This window comes from Schistocerca serialis, chromosome 8 (assembly GCF_023864345.2).
Source record: "Schistocerca serialis cubense isolate TAMUIC-IGC-003099 chromosome 8, iqSchSeri2.2, whole genome shotgun sequence".
NCBI lineage: Eukaryota > Metazoa > Arthropoda > Insecta > Orthoptera > Acrididae > Schistocerca > Schistocerca serialis.
Window position 1 is genome coordinate 487681075 of NC_064645.1, and position 25870 is coordinate 487706944.

Here is a 25870-nt window from a genome sequence, read left to right on the forward strand (position 1 = left end):
CGATATTTTGGTATTGCTCTTCCAGAAACTGTGGAAAGGCTTAAGTTGATTGTACTGATTTTGTATATTTTTGTGATACATATTCAGCAGAGCAAAATGCACACCTTCATTCTGTGTAGAAATAAGTAGAATGTGAGATTTAATATTGCAAATTATCCACTTTTGTCTAGAGCTGACTGAATAAATTAATCCAACAACAGATTTGATGCTGTAATGAATTTGTAAAAATGAAAATAGTAAATCATTTTATTGCATTTCTTGAATGTTGAAATTTTACACTGTAAAATTTTGAGACAGAACTGCTGCCCAGTATTTATCTTCACAAGGAAGAATTGTTAGTACTGGTGACAAAATAGTACATGAAATTATTGTAGCTCTTGGAGCTGTTAGTTCCATTCTTGGGAAAGATTAAGAAGCCTGGACAGGTCACTCAGACTCCAGTATTAGAGGGACCCAACAGTTGTGAAAACAGAAGGCTCCCTCTCATCCTGGGGTTTGAGTGACCTGCTCTTTTTTTAAAAAAAAAATCCTCACCAACCAGTCCTTATCTCCTCTTCCTATGAAGAAGGAACTCACAGATAGTTCCAAAAGCTAGTATAGTTTCGAAAGTTTTGCCTACAGAATGTAAATACTGGTCTGCAAAATAAAATCTCATAAATGTAAGGACTCCATCCTTTCTTTATTGAGAGACACTACATAATATATTAGAGCCACTGTCTTGTTTATTGAATTTTGCATTGAATTTTGCATTGAATTTTCAGATATGTTTTGCGTGAATTGGGCCATGAAGAGAAGCTAGAAAATGTAAGTGTTGTATTTTTTTATGATCTGTATATTTTTATTTTATGTTTCATTCATTAAATCTAATGGTAATAAGCAACTGCAGTTGTATAACAAGGTCATAACAGTTTACTATTAATAACAACAATATGAAATGGAAAGATTGCTATTTACTACAGAGATGAGGTGTTCAGTGGTAGGCAAGCACACTGAAAAAGCCTGCTAGGTGTTATCAGTCAAGCTGTTCCAACTTGTGGGGCAGGAGTACATTTGAGCAGGGGTGCACAACTGGCTGATACGTAGCAGTCTTACAGCCAGGTTGTAGCATACCTGAACATATTCTACAGGCCAATCTCAAGCTGCCAGGATTGGCCAGGCAGGCTGCACATGCACGGGACACATGAAACTGGGCCACTTGCCTACTCTTTCCACCTGCCCACAGGTGAGCCGAGTAACACACACAGGTGCCCATTCCCAATGGACCAACACTGGAACTGCCTGTATTATATTAGATATCAGAATAAGCCCTTTTTCAAGTGTACAAAATACACAGACACGAACACACACTGTCATCTTCAGATGATAGGACCTGTGAATAACAGACATATTTCTGTTTGTCAGCTTCTATTCTTCAGACCTGCCCAAAGACCGCTTTTTTCCCATCTCTCTAGGGGTACCAAAGTACAGCTACTGCCTTTACAAAATTTAAGTTGTCATAATTGCAACTTCACCATTTACCTGATGGCAAAGGTGAGAACTTCAGAATTAAGGTTTATATAGGTGTCTTTTGATTGATAGTTACAGAAACGAAGCTGCTAACCACATAACATTAATGCTGCATAGGACAAGGAATATGAATGAGGCAGTAAATTGTCACAATCATGAGGGAAAGGTATACACCTTCATCATAACACAGTGTTGTGTGCCTTAATGTGGGAGTAGTAGTTGTCACCATCCAGATCAAGATTCTTCTTTGATCACTCTAATTTAATTAAGGTGAGTGTTTAGATGGTTCCTTTGCAAGGATAGAGCTGATTATCTCCTGGTCCTTTGCCAATCCATGCTTATGTTCCATCTTTAATTAACCCACAGTGGATGGGCCTCATTTCCTTAGATTTTCCCCATTTTGCTATGCATTGTTGAAATCATCTAATTGCAGTCAAGAGCTTGTGAAGCAAGGAAACTGTATCTAAATCTTTTACATTTGCCTCCATCATAACTCTGATATTAAGTAAGGTTAATATATATAAAAGAGATGTATATAGGTTTTTTGCACTGTGGCACAGTAGGTCATGCTTATCACGTTTATTTATCAGTTCATTATATATTTATGTACCACATTTGCTGGTACATTCATAAATTTGCTGTTGAGGTACTACTTGGTAACTACTCAGAAAATAGAAAAGACGTAAGGTACTGTCCAACTGACATATTGACCCCGTATTCCTCACAATGTTTGTAAATTTTTCTGAAATAACTTTTATTGTTCTAGCTTCCACCTAATTCAGCTCTTGCTGGGCTGTGTGGAGGAATGATAAAAGCATGGAAAATTTATGATAATCCAAAGTAAGTATAAATAATTATTTTCTTACATCAGTTGCTATGTATATAATTGGCATTCTATAGTTTAAATCTATATATGTGATACATAATGTTTCAGAGCTGTTATAATGATAGTGGTTGAAGATGTCACATATAATATTTGTGACCAGCGCTTTCATGAATTTTACATTCGAGAAAATCATCCTGATGTCGGTGTTCTACGTCGAAGATTCAGTGACCTTAAAGAACAAGCAAAACTGACTGACAACAAGGCTCTTTTTGTGTGAGTAGCTTTCTTACATATAATTTTATTAATGTTTTTATTTGGGTATTGAAGTCCGATCCATCTCTAGTCATATTATGTACTTCACACCACTGTACGTTTTAGAGAGAGGACACCAGACACTGTTTTAATTTGGGTGCCACTATACAATTAACAAATAAATTGTGCTGTGTACGTACCCTGTAAGTTTCATCATATTCTGTGAAATGCTGTTGAAATCAGCTGAAAATTGGTGGAAGCGACATGGCAACCAGATCATGAAAATTTAAGTATAATTTTTCCATCTGCAACATGACCAGACCTTCTTCCTTATACATATTTTGATCTTAAAATATTCACTCGTCCTTTTCCTCCTCCTCCCTCCTGCTCATTAAACATTTCTGTTTATGCATGTTGTTCACAAACCGTCTTCCGGTCTCCTCATTTCTCCCACATCTGTCATTCAGCAATTGTCATAGGGATTTGGCAACCCAATCAGCCAATGTGCAAGCACTGCTATCAGCCTTTTTAAATAGTGGTGGATAAATCATAAACCTTACTGACATGAGGAAATGTGTGTCAAGCACTGACCACGTAGTGCACAACAAAATATTAATGCAAGGAACTATGATAGGCATAGCAAGTCAGTGGTAATATATCATCATTGCTTTCAACAATCAAACAAAGCCTCAGTCAAAACCAGTACCGAAAGCAATAGAGCTTTCGAGCAGACCTTCCAGATATGATGGTCAACATGCCTCTGACGAAAGATGGATTTGTGTAAAGAAAAATATAAGAATGAGTACTTGTACATTACTAGAAAAAAACTGTTTCAAGTTTTCAAGTGGTCTTTGGATGTTCTGAAGTCTTCTGTCTTGCCTAGCTAGGATCCCACAGTGCCAAATTACACTTCAGATAATTTGCAGAAAAATCACTATCTAACCTTTATAGTAAGGAAAGTTCAGGTAGAATGTAAGTAATTTAGGAGTAAAGGAGGCCACTCACTGAATAGCAGAAGCAATTGAGTCTTTGATGTACACACAGAAAAGACAAGTTTTCTTTCTCTTTTGTGTGCATCTTTCGACGACTCAATGCCTCTGCTGTCTCCCTTACAATCACATCTTTGTTATGTGCCATGTGTTTCAGTTAAAAATCACCATTCTCTTGTAATGTCTCTGAACCAGAAAAGATCTATGACTGGTTTCAATAGTTTACTTGGTTAATTTTTCAAATCACATAAATAATTATGCTAAAAAGATGTATTAAATGAAACAGTTGATTTATTCATTTGTGTGGCCATATTGTCCTTAGTTGCTTTAATATTCCTAAGGGAATTTTCATTCTGTCCTTGCAACTATCAAAAATAGTCCCCCCCCCCCACCAGATGCATTTAGCTTTATTAAGGTTTAGCGTTGTCAGTGGTCTGTAGTTAAGTTATTTACATTTTAATTTGCTCTAAGATCATAAAAGTTTGTTAACCGTATGTTGGTTTTTACTCTCAGTTATTTCCGCTTGATTTCTTGTCTACATTGGAAAATGCCATCTGCTAGCACATCATTGATGTTTTTCTTCTTAAGACACTGATATTTGTGGCCTTTAGTTGCTCTACAGATCCATGCAGTTTTTATGTTTTACATTGCACACCACCCCCGCACACCACTGTTTTCTGTTTGTTTTTATACTTCTAAGTATGTATTGTGGTTTGTGTTTTATAGTCCTGCCAACATAACACTGCCACTACTTTGTTTTTGACCTATACTCTTTTTTTGTATGTGTGTAATTTATTTAATTTTTTTGTTGTGTATTTATATACTGTATCAGAATAGTGATGGAGATTTTTTTTTTTAGGGTGGGGGAGGGAGAAACCTTGATGAGCGAACATAAGTGTATAATAGTGTAACGGAATGTGAGTTGGACAGTAGGTGAGGAGCTAGAAGTGAATTGAAATTGGGTGGGAGAGGATGAAGGATGGAAAAAGCTCTTTTCTCTTTCATATGATTTCATTGGTTATTTTATATGTCTTGTTTCCAGTATTTATTTGGAAATTGAGCATATGTTTATTTTGTGTTAATGACTTGGAAAGAGAGGAGGTGTGTCTGTAGTGATTCTTATGATGATCATATCGTTATAAAACAAACAGCATTAAAAATGGACACAAAGAAACAATGCTAGACAAACTAAACAGAAAAATAATGAAAAATACTAATCAAACCACACTAAACATACAAGTTGCACCACTACAAAAAAATGTCATACAATAACCTACCACAACAAATTCACACATAAAATAGGTAACATATTCAAAAAACAAGGCATAAACATTGCTTATGAAATGAAACAAGCAGCTCTATACGAAAGCACATCCCAAAACTAAAATTAAAACCAGACTGATATTAATGATCTGGTATCTATCAGCCCAGTTGTAGAAATTGTGAAAGGATATAAGGAAATAGGGTACAAACCCTTCAACATTTGAAAATAAATAGTTGCTCAATGACCAAGTAAGTATTGGAAACCAGACTCTATTTAAAATAATTGATGACGTTACAGGAAAGAGAAAAGAGCCTTTTCTATCCTTTACCCTCTCCTACCCACCCCTCCCTCCCTCCCATCACTGCTCTTACACAGTATTCAAATACACAACAACATAATTACATAGAATTACACACATACAATAAACTAAAAATAAAGACAAAGTAGTGGCAGTGTTATGTTGGCAGCACTACAAAACACAAACCACAATACATACTTAAAGTATAAAAACAAACAGAAAACAGTGGTGCGCGAGGGGTGTGCTGTGTAAAACATAAACAAAAGAGTGATTCTGCAGAGCAACTAAAGACCACAACTTTAAAAGCATACTCATGTGCCAGCAGACAGCATTTCCAAATGTAGGTGATAAGTCAAATGCATCCAGAATGAGATTTTCACTCTGCAGCGGAGTGTGTGCTGTTATGAAACTTCCTGGCAGATTAAAACTGTGTGCTGGGCCGAGACTCGAACTCGGGACCTTTGCCTTTCGCGAGCAAGTACTCTAACCAACTGAGCTACCCAAGCACGACTCACGCCCCGTCCTCACAGCCTTACTTCTGTCAGTACCTCGTCTCCTACCTTCCAAACTTTACAGAAGCTCTCCGGCGAACCTTGCAGAACTAGCACTCCTGAAAGAAAGGATATTGCGGAGACATGGCTTAGCCACAGCCTGGGGGATGTTTCCAGAATGAGATTTTCACTCTGCTTCTGTAAAGTTTGGAAGGTAGGAGACGAGGTACTGGCAGAAGTAAGGCTGTGAGGATGGGGCGTGAGTCGTGCTTGGCTAGCTCAGTTGGTTAGAGCACTTGCCCGCGAAAGGTAACGGTCCCGAGTTAGAGTCTCGGCCCGGCACACAGTTTTAATCTGCCAGGAAGTTTTAAATCAAATGTAAATCACCATAAATGAAAACCAACGTATTGTTAATGAACTGTTTTCTGAAAGTAAAGCCACTCAAAATTTAAATAACTTAATTACAGTCCAGTTTACCTCAATAAAGCTAAACTCATCTGATGAAAAAACACACATTTTTTGTAGTTGCAATGACAGAATGAAAATACTCTCAAGGGACAGTTGATGCATATTGTACCTATTTTAGACAGTTATCACATTAAAGTTATTTGCAAAAACTTTATTCACAACATAAGCAGTGCCCTGTTATATGCCAAAGAATGTTAGACTTCCCAATTGAAATTATTTGCATTGTATATGAGCATTTTTACATCAAATATTTTGTGTAAGACAGTTAATTCCCATCATATTCCTAATTTGTCTGATGGCTTGTTAAATCAGAGATCAAATCAATGATGTATGGGCTTGGATTTGCCATTTTTAAATTTGTTCTTTGTCAAAAGGAATCATACTTTGTCGCAGTTGTGTAATGCTGAACATTATAAAACTTATTTGCTTTAGTTTCCTGGCCCATATAATCAGGTTAAACAAATATACTGAAAATGTTAAGTTTTATGTTGCATAAATACTTCACAACAAGGTTATCTATGGACTACCCCAGCAGATGAGGACATAGAGATTTGGCAGAGTGCTGCCTTTCTACTTCTCCATGATGAGCTTTATTGTGTTCTGTTTATGCCTCCAGAGAATGTACTTACAAATTTCTTGGCCACAAATCCAGTCAGTGACTCGTTGACCTGAATAAACAAATTGACATATTTGCTCTGGCTGACACTGATAAAGCATTTTACCAACTAGAGCAATCTGGATCTAATTATCATCAAATATATAGAGAGAAATGCAGTCACAGCAGATTCGCAAACCTGCAAAAGCATGTTGTTAATTATCACTGTTGCTGTAGCAGTCGTCTTCGTATATTATTCAGTATGTGAATTTTTGCTCTGAACATAGTAGAATATATGGAGTATACGAAACGTTAAATTTGGGTAAAAGGGCAAAAATATGTACTGAAAAGTGCCATGCATTCCTGCCTTTTGTTGAACTCACGTATACAATATGCTATTTTTGTACATAGATTAAATTCCGGGATATTTGGAGTATCATTCTATTGCATTATTGTAGAAGTGTATAGTTTCTCTTGACCTTATGTGATAAACTGTGGTAGTACAAACAGAAGTTGAAATTTTCAGAGATTACTGTTATAGCAACAGAAGAAGAAATTGGTTGTTCCTGCATTTCATACTGCTTCTAAACTATTGAAATTAATATATGTTGTTTATTGCACAGGAAAGAGATACATTTCAGAAGTTTAATGCACAACCTTTCATTGGTGTCTCCTTTGACCAGATCACCATTTTATGCACTTGTAGGTACCTGTTGTACTTTATTTGAAGCTTTGATTATAATTGTTCTTATGGTTAATCATTGTTGTTGCAGTTTTTTCTCATACAGTATTATTTATGCCCTTAGCGATGGTCATGAGGTGGCTGTTGTGTATTACCGTACTGCATATGAACCAGCTCAGTACGGAGGAGCTGAAGGCTGGAAGACTCGTTTGCTGATAGAGCGCTCAAAAGCCATCAAATGTCCAAGTATTCATTATCATCTTGCAGGAACTAAGAAAGTTCAGCAGGCACTAGCACATCCTGGATGCTTGGAACGTTTTATCACTGACTCGGCAAAAGTGGAGGCCATCAGAGAGATCTTCACAGGTCTCTATTCCCTTGATTTTGTGAGTGCCTGCCATGTGGCAATGAGAAATATTTGTTTTTTTTTTTTTTTATATTCCTCTATTTTTTGTTTTCAAACTCCGCATTTTAAATTTATGCTATTACTAGAACAGTAGGAGTTTCATTTTGTTTTGATGTTTCTTTTTTAGTAAAAATGAGGACATTTAAAATACTATGCGTTGTTTAATTAATTATTAAATTACTCGCAGTTAACATGCAGAGCAGTTAAAAGAGGCTTCAGTCACTTCTTCCATTCCTATTTTAACAAAGAATAATCATTCAAACTTAGCTGTTGTTAAAGTCTCTTTTAAAACACAACAAGGATTTTTACAGTTAAGTACTGTTTATCTCAACAGTAATAATCATTTGATTTGTAAAATAAAAAATAAAAACCAAATGCACAAAAGATCAACTTTTATCATCAGCCATTTGATTTCCATTACTGGACCATGGCCATCCTACTAATGACTACTAATGTACAATAATAAACATATTAAAATCACATCCTTTTCATAGCATCAGTTAAAAATTCAAGAACTTCATAAGGATTTAGTTCTAATTGAAACTCTTCAATTTTTGTTTTGAATTGTTAATCTGGTAGCTTCCTAATTGTTTCTGGTGCAACACTGAAGGGTTTGATTTGTTTACAAAACACTTTAAGTTACAGTGGAATGATAACAAGTCATGTTTACTCTTGCTACTGCATTTAGCACTTAGCAGCTCCATCAGTCAAACAAATCGGTAACAGCTTGCACTGTAAGTGCTTGAGCATTGTCCTGCAAAATGATGGTCAGGTCCTGCAGAAAGTGTCATCACTCCTGTCTCTAAGCTGGTCGTAGGTTGTGTTCCATAAATACATGTATATCTTCTTCATTATACCTGCATAATCCCTGTCTTGTTTTTCAAGGACTCTCACACATATTTTGTTTTTTCATCGAAAGTTCAGATCTCAATGCCGCAAGTCAAAACGCGTAAAGGTAACTGATTGTAAATCTTTTTCTTTTCAGAAACGTTGGACTCTTAGTTCTGAAAAAGTTATGTAGTTTGTCTATTGCAGTCCTCCCAACTAACTTCACTTGTCCTAAATGTAGAACCTGCGAGCTAACATCGCAAAGATGTTTGGGCTCACATGCGATTCCTCTTCGTCGAAATGTCTTGGCTCAAACTCGTCTAGGGATTGAACCTCACATGTCGCCTTACACACCCTAAATTGGACACTTGTAACCCTTTGGTTAAATTGGCTGGATGATGGCAAGTTTGTGAAATACGAAGTTAACGTAAAATCTAACAACACTAATAATATCGAGAACTAAATTAACGACCCATAAATGATGTAGGCTACACAGTTTCAATTTGATTAGAATAATGTTTATTCAGAAAGCAAACTAATAACGAAAGTGGTCGTATTTGGAGTTACTGTTACACTCGAGCGCATATCCATTTGACACAGTTCGATCATTCACAATCTCATCGTGAAATACAAGTCTAATATTCCACCTCATTATCTTTGCGAAAAGTTAAGAGTTCACCCCAGGCGCCCTGCTGCTCAGCGCTCAGAGACTTAAGTCCCACGATATCACACAACGTGAAATTTTCTAAGTCATTTCACTTCCTAGCTGCCTAAAGACCGACCGTCCGCTTTCGCGTCTGCATCCAAACCGTCCCTTTGGTGTCTCCAGACTTTCCTGAAGCCGTCCATCTGATTGGCTACAGCTTATCCTACATTATTTTACATTTTAACATCTTTAAATAATCAAACCTTGACCACTTTCACGGTCTAAATAAAGTAACAATAATATCCATTACATATTAAACGTTAAATTCTTTTACATAAAACCAATACAATTTCCTTCTTAGCTTTGAATGCCACAGCTAGTAGCCTTGCACCAATGTGCTTTCTGATAAATAAAGAACAAAGTAACTATTATGCACTGAACTTTACTACAAATATTCTATTACCTACTGATTCAGTAAGGTGTCATGCTGTCATTGTTCAGTTTATTTTGTGTGGAGGAAATGATGATCTGTTTAACTGTAAATTCTGCTAATTTAAGTTTACTCATATCTACAGTAGTTCTCCTTGTCGTGCTTACACGTTGCAAGGTGTATAATGATGACATAGTCATCATATTTAGTTTTCTGAAGCTAGGTCTACAGTCAATTCTGAGAGTGCCATGCTGCATTTTATCAGCACTGCCTTCTCTTATAACTGGAATATTTCATTTGCTTTCTTTTTGTGGCTCCACAGAATGGTACCACATGCTATATAACTCTGTATTAGGGCATAAAGGCAACTTTCAGCACTGGAAAACTAACACAAATTTGTAGTTTCCTCAGGGCAAAATATACCTTTACTGATTTTACATACCAAGTTTTATGCAATCATTTGTAGACAGTTTGGAGCAAATTGTCGTCACAAAGAAATTAACAGCATTTATTCCCTGCTCCAATTGTGTTTTGGGGTTCCATCTAATATTTAGGTTCTGTGCTTTATCTTCATTGATACATAGGGAGTTGACATTATACTAGGCTTTAACATTATCAGTGGTCTGATCTATTTCACATTTCAACATTTCTGGTCTCCCTAATGTTGTAAGGACAATTTGATCAACAGCAAATAAATAATTGCATGTGGATTGTCGCATTATGTTACACGACAAGTCACTAATAAAAACAAGAAGTAAGACTGGAGCTTTTATTGCATCTTGAGAAACACCCACATACTCTGGCAAGTACCCAGGCTCAATGTAAAACCATAGAGTTGCTCTTAGTTTAATATATCATGGGGCACAGTGGCAAAAGCTGTTGACAAATAAAAAAAATCTACTATCTGCTTTCCAAGTGCTTCATGCACTTGATCAGAAATGACACAGCAGCTTTAATAGTACACATATCTGATATGAGACCAAACTCTCTTTGAAGATCTTATTTTCTTCAAAATGATTTGGAATTTGTTTATTTCATAGAGCTTGAATTACCTTCATGATGTGTCATTGTTTTCAACTTACAAAAACTACTTGACCTCTGTCAGTATAAAAATATATAAAATCGAATGCACTTACTTGTTTTAGATTGTGATCTCTTTTTTTCTTTTATCTTGGCATCCAGCGCAAAACTTACTGCATTCATTCATGAAGCATTTACATGGCTATGTTTCTGTCCATCTTCATTTCTTTTCGTAAAAATCATAGTCATTTTTTCAACCCTTGACAATTCCCTGATCCATGTGTTTGATGGAATAATTGTTGTAGTATGTTCTTTATTTAGGTTTTCTGTCCTCTTAAATCACTCTTAGGATATACTGTTATTTATTTACTCATTCTGAGTCACAGATAGGCGCCAAAAAAAAAAAATTGTTACAATATAAGCTTTCAGTCACCAAGGCCTTTGTCGAAAATAGATGACAGACACTGGCAGTGTGGCTTCAGCTGCCTGAGGCTGCAGTCATGTGTGTGAGTTGCATTTCTGTGTGTGTGTGTGTGTGTGTGTGTGTGTGTGTGTGTGTGTGTGTGTGTGTGAGAGAGAGAGAGAGAGAGAGAGAGAGAGAGAGAGAGCTGTTTTTGACTAAGGCCTTGTTGGCCGAAAGCATATATTGTGACGGTCTTTTTGTTGTGCCTGTCTGCGACTTAGCATCTCCGCTATATGGTGAGTAGCTACTTTCCTTTTCATAACATTGTTACATCCCATCTGGATATTCCATTGTTTGATTAATTTCTCATCCATCATTTACAAAGACTTTCATCACATAATGTATGTATTCTAATAGCACTATACTGAGTTACGATATTCTTTACATATGTTCTTATAATATCAAACAATATCACTAAAGTTCTTGAGCCACTCTGTGGCCAAGTCTGAGTGTCTGTGTATGTCCTTCAGACTACCTTCATGACCGTGCACTTCATACACAAGTAAATGGTCCATTTATTGGATTTCCCCATACTCACAATCAGGACTGTCCGATAGACAACTTTCATTCATCAATTGTTTACATCTACAAACACTCATCCTGACAAGGTTCAGAATTGTCAACAGTTTCCTCGGGAGGTTGGATCCATCAATCGTCTTGTTGGGATCATCCACCGAGTTTCAGTTCTTACGCTGACTTACAGCCCATAGCTCTTTCCAAGCCGTCTTTGAGTCAAAGCCTTGCAGTTCTTTTCTGATTTTCCATAAAGGTGACCTGGATTTAAGACTGTTTAGAGATGCTACATCTTGGTGTGTAGGGAGTTCTGGGTTGTCTTGGATTTTTCTTTATGATCTTGTAGCTATCTGTGATCGCCTAATTGAGGTGGGAGGCTCTATGTTTGCTAGGATGGGGAGGCAGACATATGGAGTGGCCCAAAATTTCCAGAGATTATCTGCATTGTCTTCTTTTGTTGGGTGTCCACTTTAAATATGGGTGCATTTCTCATCCTGACTGGCGAACACTATACAGTCATGCTGCAGCCAAGGGCTAGCACTGAAGTCCTCAATGTGTTGTCTCCACAACTACCTTTCATTTCAGGTAGTTTCATCAGAATGGCATTATGGGATTTTCATTTGTTTTGTATCATCTGGATGTGAGCTATATGTTAGTGTGATCTATTTTCTCCCCAAGTATGTGGACTTATCCTAATGCCTGATGTTTTGGCCATTCATAGGGAGTTGTAGTTTACATTTTGAGTCTCTTTTGTGAAGGTGCATTACGTTGCTGATTGTTTTATTAGGGTTTGGATGAAGATGCGACTTGGAGTAGAAAGTGTTCAGTACTTCCAGATCTGCATTCAATATTTTTTTGAGGTTAAGATTTTTACTTAGATATGTCGTTATCAGGAGAAAGAAAACTGGCGTTCTATGGATCGGAGCGTGGAATGTCAGATCCCTTAATCGGGTAGGTAGGTTAGAAAATTTAAAAAGGGAAATGGATAGGTTGAAGTTAGATATAGTGGGAATTAGTGAAGTTCGATGGCAGGAGGAACAAGACTTCTGGTCAGGTGACTACAGGGTTATAAACACAAAATCAAATAGGGGTAATGCAGGAGTAGGTTTAATAATGAATAGGAAAATAGGAATGCGGGTAAGCTACTACAAACAGCATAGTGAACGCATTATTGCGGCCAAGATAGATACGAAGCCCACACCTACTACAGTAGTAAAAGTTTATATGCCAACTAGGTCTGCAGATGACGAAGAAATTGAAGAAATGTATGATGAAATAAAAGAAATTATTCAGATAGTGAAGGGAGATGAAAATTTAATAGTCATGGGTGACTGGAATTCGAGTGTAGGAAAAGGGAGAGAAGGAAACATAGTCGGTGAATATGGATTGGGGCTAAGAAATGAAAGAGGAAGCCGCCTGGTAGAATTTTGCACAGAGCACAACTTAATCATAGCTAACACTTGGTTCAAGAATCCTGAAAGAAGGTTGTATACATGGAAGAACCCTGGAGATACTAAAAGGTATCAGATAGATTATATAATGGTAAGACAGAGATTTAGGAACCAGGTTTTAAATTGTAAGACATTTCCAGGGGCAGATGTGGACTCTGACCACAATCTATTGGTTATGACCTGTAGATTAAAACAAGAAACTGCAAAAAGGTGGGAATTTAAGGAGATGGGACCTGGATAAACTGAAAGAACCAGAGGTTGTACAGTGTTTCAGGGAGAGCATAAGGGAACAATTGACAGGAATGGGGGAAAGAAATACGGTAGAAGAAGAATGGGTAGCTTTGAGGGATGAAGTAGTGAAGGCAGCAGATGATCAAGTAGGTAAAAAGACGAGGGCTGGTAGAAATCCTTGGGTAACAGAAGAAATATTGAATTTAATTGATGAAAGGGGAAAATATAAAAATGCAGTAAATGAAATCGACAGGAAGTGCAAAATGACTAAGCAGGGATGGCTAGAGGAAAGAAATAAGGATGTAGAGGCTTATCTCACTAGGGGTAAGATAGATACCGCCTACAGGAAAATTAAAGAAACCTTTGGAGATAAGAGAACGACTTGTATGAATATCAAGAGCTCAGATGGAAACCCAGTTCTAAGCAAAGAAGGGAAAGCAGAAAGGTGGAAGGAGTATATAGAGGATCTATACAGGGGTGATGTGCTTGAGGACAATATTATGGAAATGGAAGAGGATGTAGATGAAGATGAAATGGGAGATACGATACTGCGTGAAGAGTTTGACAGAACACTGAAAGACCTGAGTCGAAACAAGGGCCCTGGAGTAGACAACATTCCATTGGAACTACTGACGGCCTTGGGAGAGCCAGTCCTGACAAAACTCTACCATCTGGTGAGCAAGATGTATGAAACAGGCAAAATACCCTCAGACTTCAAGAAGAATATAATAATTCCAATCCCAAAGAAAGCAGGTGTTGACAGATGTGAAAATTACCGAACTATCAGTTTAATAAGTCACAGCTGAAAAATACTAACACAAATTCTTTACAGACGAATGGAAAAACTAGTAGAAGCCAACCTCGGGGAAGATCAGTTTGGATTCCGTAGAAACACTGGAACACGTGAGGCAATACTGACCTTACGACTTATCTTAGAAGAAAGATTAAGGAAAGGCAAACCTACATTTCTAGCATTTGTAGACTTAGAGAAAGCTTTTGACAATGTTGGCTGGAATACTCTCTTTCAAATTCTAAAGGTGGCAGGGGTAAAATACAGGGAGCGAAAGGCTATTTACAATTTGTACAGAAACCAGATGGCAGTTATAAGAGTTGAGGGACATGAAAGGGAAGCAGTGGTTGGGAAGGGAGTAAGACAGGGTTGTAGCCTCTCCCCGATGTTGTTCAATCTGTATATTGAGGAAGCAGTAAAGGAAACAAAAGAAAAATTCGGAGTGGGTATTAAAATCCATGGAGAAGAAATAAAAACTTTGAGGTTCGCCGATGACATTGTAATTCTGTCAGAGACACCAAAGGACTTGGAAGAGCAGTTGAATGGAATGGACAGTGTCTTGAAAGGAGGATATAAGATGAACATCAACAAAAGCAAAACGAGGATAATGGAATGTAGTCGAATTAAGTCGGGTGATGCTGAGGGAATTAGATTAGGAAATGAGACACTTAAAGTAGTAAAGGAGTTTTGCTATTTGGGGAGCAAAATAACTGATGATGGTCGAAGTAGAGAGGATATAAAAGGTAGACTGGCAATGGCAAGGAAAGCGTTTCTGAAGAAGAGAAATTTGTTAACATCGAGTATAGATTTAAGTGTCAGGAAATCATTTCTGAAAGTATTTGTATGGAGTGTAGCCATGTATGGAAGTGAAACATGGACGATAAATAGTTTGGATAAGAAGAGAATAGAAGCATTCGAAATGTGGTGCTACAGAAGAATGCTGAAGATTAGATGGGTAGATCACATAACTAATGAGGAAGTATTGAACAGGATTGGGGAGAAGAGAAGTTTGTGGCACAACTTGACCAGAAGACGGGATCGGTTGGTAGGACATGTTCTGAGGCATCAAGGGATCACCAATTTAGTATTGGAGGGCAGTGTGGAGGGTAAAAATCGTAGAGGGAGACCAAGAGATGAATACACTAAGCAGATTCAGAAGGATGTAGATTGCAGTAGGTACTGGGAGATGAAGCAGCTTGCACAGGATAGAGTAGCATGGAGAGCTGCATCAAACCAGTCTCAGGACTGAAGACCACAACAACAACATGTGATGAACAGGTCACCCACATATGCAAATGTATGTGATTTTGTGTCTGGCATGTCGCCAATGTATAGACTGAAAAGAATGGGTGTTAGTTCCGAACTCTCGCACACCATTATTCAGAATCATGCTCTTGCTGCTCATGCCATGAAGGGGAACCTTGACTTTCCTGTCTGTTAGCATGTTTTTGAGTGAGGCATAAGTCTGTTTACATTTAATGATTCTAGTTAGGTTAAACAGTAGACCCTCAGTCCATACTGTATCATAAGCTGATGTAACATTGGCAAGAACCAGGCCGGTTTTCCTCTTTTTTTGTGGAAGCCTTTCTCAATATTGTTGTGAGGGACAGCACTTGACTGCAACAATTTCTATCTTCTCAAAAACTTACTTGGTGTGTAGGAAGGTTGACTTCAATGTATGGAGTTAATACAGTCAGCAATTTTCTTGGGAATAGTTTATAGAAGGTACATAGCAGGGATATCAGTCAGAAATTCTTTGAGTTATCTCCAGAGTTTCCAGGTTTCAGCATCAAAGTGACTTTTGCTTCTTTCCAGATCTTAGGGACAGCACCCATTCTGATCTATACTGCATAGAGTTTGGCCTGCACACTCCTTCCTAAAATTCCTAATTTCTTTAAAATTTCTTGTAGTATCTCATAAGTCCAGCCGCTTTGCCTGTCTTCATTTGCTTCAAGGCCTGGGTAATCTCCTCTGTTTCCACTTCTTTGATGATGTCCATTTTGATTGGATTATTAATTAATATATTTTTCAGATTACAAGAAATCTGTTTCTTCTTGGCTGTATTCATTTGTATTTTGGGGGTCTGTTTCTGGACAGTGGAAATCTCAGATGGACCAGAACCAAGAGATGGCATGTGAGATTGTGTGGCACCACCTAATTTCCGCAGCAGGCCGAAGCTCTTTCTGCTAGAATGAGTAAAATATAGATTTTTTCAGTGCTTCCTCCCATTACTCCTGCACTCCTCATTCATGGTATTTGCCAGTTGTTCCGCATCTCGTTGTCCCTGCTCTTCTGAAATTTCTCCATTAGTATTTCACATTCTTTCATCCAGCAGTGTGGTGTATTCCTTCATAACCCCATGAGGATTAGCATTTTGGGGCTATTTTATGTATTAGGTTTGTGAATCTTTTGGCGTTCACAGGTTTCGGCAGTATCTGATTTATTGCTTTCTCAATGTAGGACTGATATTTAATCCAGTAAGCTTTCCTCATGTTCCATTGTGGGATTTGGGGGGACTTTTTATAACTCTACAATTACCAGCATGTGCTGGCTCCGTGGAATCACCCCAAGGACCCTTCCTATAGCTTGCACTGGTGTGCTGATTGCTCCGTGTGTGACGAAGGTGAGGTCAGGTGTCAACATTGTGCCCCACGCCTTTGATTTGAAGGTTGCTTTATCCTTGGCCTAAAACAGATGTAAATCCTGATTGTCTGCCCAGTCATTTAATTCGATGCCTTCAGTTGTGGATTTCAAATAGCCCCATCTGGTATGTTGAGAGCTAAAATCACTGGCTTACACTGCTGGGTAATTAGCCGCAGGTAAAATATCTATGGAACATTTCTATGATGGAGGTGTATAGGCATTATAGATTGTCAGTTCCCCAATTGTAAGCCTATCAGACGTTCTACTGGTATTACTTTTGTGTCTAAATTTCCTAGGAGTTCATTTTTTGCTAGGGTGGCTTTACCGTGCTTGTCATGATCTCTGTAATCTACATTAGTAAATCTTCGTAATTTGAGTCACTTGATGGTTTCAGTAGTCATACGAGTTTCTTGTGAGAGTGTGATGCTTACACTTTCTGTCGTTAAAATTTTTTTTTAGGGTTTCTCCCTTTGTCCTCATATAGTCTTCTATGTTTAAATGACACACATTTGCACTCTTCATGTTAGAATCGCTAGTTTGCTCCGTTTGCCTTCTTATGGACCGGCAGCATTAATGCACCCAATCACCATAGCTGTGTAAACTTTTTGCCGCTGTGCCATGTTAACATCATTGTCCAGGGTACACCATCTAGGAGGTTGTCTAAATGTCATACTGTGACTGTTCTTGAAGGGCAAAAATGTAATAGTGCTTAAATAAATCACAGTTGCACAGTAGTGTTAAACATACTTATTTCAGAATTGTTATTTTTTGTTCTGCCTTTGTATATCTCTGTGTGCTATTTTCCTCTCTTTTGTTGTTTTCTATTTGCCTTTAAATTTTTTCGCAAAGCCAAGTAACATTTGATAGATAGCAATATTCTATGAACTGTCGTAAATCATTGTGGTCTCCTCGCCATGAATGATGTGGAATAATAATATACCTATCTACATAATAGAACAAGATAGTGATCCAAAATAGCCACCATGAACAAGATAGTGACCCAATAAAGGTACCACAACACATTTTCAGATATGAAATCCATGAATTGTTAGATTGTTACTGTTTTCATATGAAGTGAAGTTTAACATAAGTATCCTGTTAACTTAAAACTAATGTGTCTGTTATAATAATGATAGTAATAAAAATAATCTCTCTCTTTTTTTAATGGATCTATTAAGGATGAACATGGTGACAGGGCTGTAGATATGGCTATTGCAAATCCAGAACGATATGTTTTAAAACCACAACGTGAAGGAGGAGGTAACAATGTATATGGACAAAAGATTCGAGAAATAGTAGAAAAAATGAAATCTTCCAAAGAGAGAACTGCTTGGATACTTATGGAACGAATAGCTCCTCCAGTACAGAAAAATTATATTGTAAGAACAGGGCAGAACAATTTACCTGAACCAACAGATGTTGTGTCAGAATTAGGGATCTTTGGTGTTGTGATTGGGTATGTATCTTTTTATTCATTACAGATAGTTTATGGCAGTGATTACTGTGATTTATTTTAAGTGATTTTCTTTTCATTTGAATTTCTCTATTTTCATTCATTACAGTAAAGAAGTCATTTTCTTTAGCATTAAAAAAGGTTATTTAAATTACCAGACACCTAGATTTGAGGACACTTAACCCTAGCTAAGTGCTCATTGTTATGTATTTTCTAACTTTTATTGTTTGAAAATTCTCATGTAAATGAACTATATACTTTTTAAAAGGGCATCAGTCCATAATTTGGTGATTTCGAGATCGCCATTGCTTCAGATAGTACATATGTAACTGCACAAACTGACATTAAATGGGTCCAGTCCTTCGGTTAGTGTACGTTCTATAGGTTTCTGAAAAACAATGTCATTTTTATAGGAGCATCAGTTAATATTCATCCCCTTTAAAAGTGAATAGGCACTAGGTTTTTACCCTGTGACAGAGAGTTCGGCATTATAAAAAGGAAACTAAGGCAACAGGACAGATTGTTTGCTGTGCATGATGTCAAGATATATTTCTTAACTTGCAAACAAGGTAAATTTCATTTTAAAGAGGTTGCTGCTACTGAAATACTAGGCATCACGTCATTGTGGCAGGTGTATTACAGCAAGACAAGGATTGAAAGACAAGGGAAGGTTCTGTCAGTACTTTTCATAATTGTTTTTGATAACACAGGAAAGGGTTGTGTTACAGCTACTGTAATGATCATGGGACTGTTTAGTCACACTTTTCTTCTGGCCTTCCAACGTTGTCCACTGACTGCACCAGAAAAAGTAGCTTATCAATCTGGAAAGGTTCCAATTAAGTCCACTACGATCAAGGACTTGGAAAAACTTCTATTTTGTCTACCTGATAAACACATACCCTTCTATGAAGAAATTTTGAAGTGACCTATAAAGAATGACAACCAAGCAATTAGTGAATGGGCTGTCAAACACTGATTATTGTGTAGAATGATGCATTAGTATTGTGAATTGTAGAACTTATATAATAAGAGGGTGAGTCAAACTAAAACCATAAATTTGTAATAACAAATCGAAATTTCGTGCAGTTATCCTGTAAATTGGTAAGCATGCTACAAACAGTGTGCAGAATGGCCTGTAGGTGGTAGCATAGTGCAGATGCACACATACCGTCACAGTATCAGTATAAAGATGGCCGCCCCACTTGCGACTTGCACCAGGGAAGAACAGTGTTCTGTTATTCGGTTTTTAACGTAGTGAAGGTGTGAATCCTATTGAAATTCATCGACAAATGAAGGTTCAGTACGGTGATGCATGTTCGTCACAGCAGCAAGTCTATGAATGGAGTAGGAAGTTTACTAATGGTGTGACTTAAGTGGAAGATGATGCTCGTTCAGGTCAGGCCCAACGAGTTGTGACTGCACAGAACGTTGCAGCAGTTGCAGCCATAGTGAAGGAAAACTGTCAAGTGACACTGAAAGACATTACAGCATGTTTACAGATTAGTCATGGGTCAGCACACCACATGGTGCATGATGTGCTCCAGTTTCACAAAGTGTCTGCAAGACGGGTGCCACGGCAGCTGACTCCTTAAATGAGAGAACGATGTGTTGATGCTTGTGAAGAACTTCTTCTGCGCTTTGAACGAGAAAGTGATGGCTTCCTTCCAAGATTCAATACTGGGGACAAAACCTGGGTTCACTTCCACCAACCAGAAACGAAGAGAGCGAGCAAGGAACGGCGCCATTCCGCATCACCAAAACCAAAGAAGTTTCGAACAGAACCATCAGAGGGAAGGTTATGCTGACTCTTTTGGGACGAAAAAGGCGTCATTTTGGAGCATTACATGCCTAGAGGGACCACTGTCCCCAGTAAATCATACACAGATCTAATAAAAAATCACCTGTGGCATGCAATCAAATCAAAGTGACGTGGATTGTTGTCAGCAGGTGTCCTTTTGCATCATGGCAATACAAGACCCTACACTGCCCGTACAAGAGTTGCAACAATCAGACCTGCATTCTGAGTATCTTCCTCATCCCCCGTACTCACCTGCCCCAAGTGATTTCCATATGTTTGGACCAGTCAAAGATGCAATGGGAGGAAAGAAGTTCCATTCTGATGAAGAGGTACACCACGTGGTGCAAAAGTGGTTGCGCAGACTACTAAAAGAATTTTTTTTCTGAAGGAATGCACTTTGTAAGTGCTGGAGGACTTGCATTGAGCGTGGGGGAGATTATGTTGAAAAGTGATGTAGCTTTGTACCACTTCTACACAATAAATAATATTTAAAAAAATATTTAAGGTTTTCATTTGACTCACCCTCGTATATTGTACACAGTCAAGATAATGTTAATTTAAAGATTATTTAAATAAAAAACTATTTTCATAAAACATACTTTAGAAACAGGCCAAAATGTATAAAATAAGTTCTCCTGGCTCCACGCAGATTCCTAAACCCATATGCATAATGCTGAAAATTTGTGCTTCTGATTTTTTAGTAGTTATGGCAAGATTGGTAAAATTTAAAATGAGAAATGTGGGGTGAATGCAGTAGACAGTAGTAAGGAGTGTAGAGACTGCCTGTCATTGAGAAATACACTACTGTTCATATCATTTGCAGAGCAATAAAATTTCAGTGACTTAGACGAGTTACTCATGCATCATTTATGTATTGCATGTGCCCAATATTTTTGTTTCAAATTTTATAAGTATTGTCATAGTTATTAAAAATTTGCAAGCACAATATTCAGAGCAATTTGTAAGGTGTTAGGAGTCTGTATGAGGCCGGGAGAAGTTATTTTATACTTTTAAGTCAATTTTTTGATTGTTTTGAAACATTTTTATGCAATTAGAACAGGTTTATGGTAAATTTCATGTTTAATTCAATTTCTCTTCATCTGAATCAGTCAGTATATTGCATCATCCTACTTATATCTCTCAAAAAGACTGTGAAAGCAAAAATTAGAGAAGTTCAAGCACATGGGGATGATTAACAACAATTGTTCACCCCACAAAACTTTCATGGCTGGAGCAGGGAAAGGGGGAAATAAAAGTGGTATGCAAAGTACCCTCCACAACACATTATACAAGAAAGCAAGTTAATATTGCATTGTCATTGGTTTCTGTACTGTGTTGAAGGTTTCAAGTGTCTATCTCATTGGGAAGGTAGTTTAAAATCAATTGCAAAATTTGTACCACACAAACAAGAAAGCAAACTAATAAAAAGGAGCCTGCATTTTCAGCATCTTTTACGTGTATTTTTTTTTTTTTTTTTAAAAAAAAAAAGGGCATCCGTTTCCAGGGTTGAATGATTAGTTACATTACCAAAATGTAGCATTAGCAATTCATCTTAATCCTTGGGCAAGCGATGTTAATAATTACACCGACTAAAACGTTGTTAAAAATAGTAGGAATATAATAGAGGAAACATTCCACGTGGGAAAAATATATCTATCTAAAAAAACAGATGATGTGACTTACCGAACGAAAGTGCTGGCAGGTCGATAGACACACAAACACAAACACAAACATACACACGAAATTCAAGCTTTCACAACAAACTGTTTCCTCATCAGGAAAGAGGAAAGGAGAGGGAAAGACGAAAGACGACCCACATCCTTTCGTCTTTCCCTCTCCTTCCCTCTTTCCTGATGAGGCAACAGTTTGTTGTGAAAGCTTGAATTTCGTGTGTATGTTTGTGTTTGTTTGTGTGTCTATCGACTTGCCAGCACTTCTGTTCGGTAGGTCACACATCTGTGTTTTTAGATATATTAAAAATAGTAGGTCAGAGATAAAATAAAAAGTGGCAAAATGTGCAATGACACGGAGCATTGCAGGCAGGTGCTGGTGTCATGGGGTTCTGTGGCATGCCAGCAGTGGCCTGTCGAGGCTGCTGGTGCCTCCATGTAAGCTAGTGAATGTCTTTCTTTCTATGAAACGTGTTAGTCACTTCAAATTATTAAGAGAGACAAATTGGCATATTTCCTTTCCATTATTATTTGGAAAGATTGCTGCCCACCATAAAGATGACCCATTGAGTTGCAGACAGGTAAAATGAAAACACTGCTACATATTGCAGTGTTCGGTCAAAGCCTTTTTCAGCTAAGCGCACACACACACACACACACACACACACACACACACACACATACTCATATTGCCAGCAGCCTGGCAGGAATCATAATATTGTTGATAGTCCAATCTGGAGTTTCCATTGTCTCATAATTATTAAGAGTCTTTTTTCCCAAATAGTCCTATTATTTCTGGTATAGATAGTTTTCCAACTCCAGCAACTCCACCAGCAGTGGTGATGGTCTCTCTTGCTAATTTTGTTCACGTGTTTCGGAAGATACTCATAAAAAGCCTTATCACCTTATAGAGATAGTAAAAAGTCTTTACAAAAATACACACATATAATAAAACAGGTAGGAATCAATGACAAGAAATCATTGTTAATCAAGATGTGGACTATCACCTACCCTTTTTGATATTTACAGTTTAAAGAAAAGGATAGAATGCTACTCACCATAGAGATGGGAAGCATATAGACTTTTTCTTCGAAGGAATATGTCATTCACATTCGCTTGATTTGACGATACTAGTCTTACTATTACTATTAGCATTGTATTGCAAAACTGTCAAATGGTGTTTAGGTGTCAATGGCACGTAAGATGGATATGCCGTATTCAGCAAATATTTACTATTTGCGTGATATATGAGAGAGAATTGTCTGAGCATGTGCTTCGATAAGTGCCAAAGTGATAAGGTGTACCACTCAATCCATAAGAAGAACACTGCAGCAGCGGATTGCTACCAATGGCCATCACTTTGAACATAATCTGTAGATGGATGTTCATGCCACATTTTTGACAGTCGTTGACCTTCAAAGACCTTATTGTTACACATCATTGGATTCGTCTCGATAGCTGCTATCAGAAAATAAGTACCAAACTATAGCATCCCTTTTAGAAAAACAAAGCTGACCTTCATATCTCTGATGCGACCCCACCTAGCAAGAAAAAACCAATGTCATATTGTGGCCCCCTTTATCCCATGCAACATTTGTCCCACAAACTTTTCAGCTACTATCATACTTTTGGAGTTATTCTAGGTGGCAATAGTTAGTGACTCACACTGTAAAATGGGAATTGTGGCTGTACATCTAATAACCATTACGAAAAATAATAAGACCAGGCAATGGTGGCACAATCAAGTCACTACAAGTTATGCCCATGCTTGCCCCACCATTCATTCCATATCCTAATGTAGAATAGATAAAAACTACACCAGGGTAAAAGTTGCCAAGGATTCTTCCAATGTGTCCTGCTGTGACACAATGATCGTATGGGTGACATTATCATGTTGCAAACTCCCATGAGATAAACAGGTATAATAACCTCACCATAAGCGTATCAGGCACAGCAAGTTTCCATATGAAATGCAGTACATAATTTTACTATGTTGCAAAAAAAAAAAAAAAAAAAAAAGAGTCTCAAAACACACTGTAGTGTCATGTAGGACTGACACACAACATAATGTTGATCCATTTGCCTGGTAACCCATTCTGTTACTAGAAGGCACGAACGTATTATAGAAACACAAGACACAAAATAGGATATACATAATGTACAATAACGGGCATTAGATGGCACCACTGTCTAGTTGTAAAGAAACCAGTCTCTAGTTGAAATATGAACACAAACCAAACTCTGGTATACAAACCAAAACATTGGTATACATTGGTATACATTGTTTACAGCTTTAAAATTAGATATCAAAGCATAGTCGAAAAGGTATGATAACAAAGAAACAAAGTTTCGTCTCAATACAGCATTATAACAACCAAAATATTGTTGTACATACATTACAAAATGTCAATCCCAGGCTTCCCATTAATAGGTTGTTTGTTACAGTCTTTCACACAGACAATTACAAAAACAAATTAAAATCCTGTTTACTAGATATCATTACTATGTATCATATCAAAACACTATATGTTACAATCATGAAGAGCTGGATGTGTTGAGTATTTGGGGGGGGGGGGGGGGAAGAATGTTGGGGAAAGGGGTAGTTAGGAATCCCTACTTATTGTATGGAAATGGAAGAGGGGGTTTTTGGTTGTATGAAAAACATGAGGGGGTAAGGGGAGAAGAGATACAGAAATCTGTATTTTTTTATAATTAATGTATATCCATCAAAAATTAATATTAAGAAACTGAAAGATACACTTACGGTGAGGTATTTATACAAGTTTATCTCAAGGGAGTTTGTGCCATGATAATGATTAAATATACAAATATGTGTTCAGACTTGTGAATTTATATCACCCATATGATTGTTGAGTCACAGCAGGACACATTGCAAGAATCCTTGGCAACTTTTACTCTGGTGTAGTTTTTATCTATTCTGCATTAGGATGTGGATCGAATGGTTGGGCAAGCATGGGCATAACTTGTAGTGACCTGATTGTGCCTTCATTGCCTCGGTTGCCTGGTCTTATTATTTTTCGTAATTGTTGTTAGATGTATGGTCACAATTACCATTATATATTCTCCAACTGATGCTTCATATTTGAAAATGATGACGTAATTCATTGAAACTGGTACATCTTTTTTTAAAGAAAAATTTTATGTAATGTGACTATGGCTTCACTATTGTTGTCTCAAATACTTAACATTAGCAGAACTTTATGGCACAAAGTGAAGAGAGACCATCATGAAATTTTATAAATTGATGGTGGTTCCTTATCCTATGGAAGTGAAAGCAGAGTAACTACATTAAAATAAAATGAGCAGTGGAAAAATCCATTGCTCATATCCCTGCAATAGGCTTAGCTGTAAGACCTGTCCCTTGCATCCTCCCACCACCACCACCACCTGCTACAGTCCAGTCACAAGCATCACGTATCCCACCAAAGGCAGGGCTACCTGTGGAACCAGTCATGTGATCTACAAACTAAGCTGCAACCGTTGTGCTTCATCCTAATTGGTCATTTCTGTCCACGTGAATGGCCACCGACAAACTATTGCCAAGAAACAGCTGGATCGCCTAGATGCTGAGCATGCTGCCCAACACGACATTCTTCATTTTAATGACTGCTGCACAGCCTGTGCCACCTGCATCCTTCCTACCAACATCAGCTTCTCTGAATTTTGCAGTTGGGAACTCTACCTGCAACATATCCTAGCGAGGTGGCGCAGTGGTTAGCACACTGGACTCGCATTCGGGAGGACGACCGTTCAATCCCGTCTCCGGCCATCCTGATTTAGGTTTTCCGTGATTTCCCTTAATCGCTTCAGGCAAATGCCGGGATGGTTCCTTTGAAAGGGCACGGCCGATTTCCTTCCCCGTCCTTCCCTCACCCGAGCTTGCGCTCCGTCTCTAATGACCTCGTTGTCGACGGGACGTTAAACACTAATCTCCTCCTCCTCCTCCTCCTCCTCCTCCTATGTTCCCATAGCCCTCCTGGCCTCAACATTTGTTGATCATTGTCCTTCACCCACCAGTTCCCTTCCCAGTTCCCACCCCACAGCCTTCTACTCCACAGATGCACCTGAGCCTTTTTACTTCTCTCCTTTCCGGTTTGCCCCCTCTCCTCCATGCACTCCGTCTAACCTTCTGACTG

General features: G+C 37.8%; 1 protein-coding gene across 3 annotated transcripts in view; it reads left to right on the forward strand.

Moving 5' to 3' along the window:
* LOC126416740 (glutathione synthetase-like) overlaps positions 1 to 25870 on the forward strand; it is a 150738-nt gene that overhangs the window by 120996 nt on the left and 3872 nt on the right. For all 3 annotated transcript variants that reach the window (XM_050084572.1, XM_050084573.1, XM_050084574.1), the window contains exons 6-10: positions 762 to 804; positions 2273 to 2346; positions 2441 to 2605; positions 7496 to 7757; positions 17971 to 18248. In XM_050084572.1, coding sequence (XP_049940529.1) covers positions 762 to 804; positions 2273 to 2346; positions 2441 to 2605; positions 7496 to 7757; positions 17971 to 18248 — 822 coding nt within the window. The remainder of the gene's footprint in view (positions 1 to 761; positions 805 to 2272; positions 2347 to 2440; positions 2606 to 7495; positions 7758 to 17970; positions 18249 to 25870) is intronic.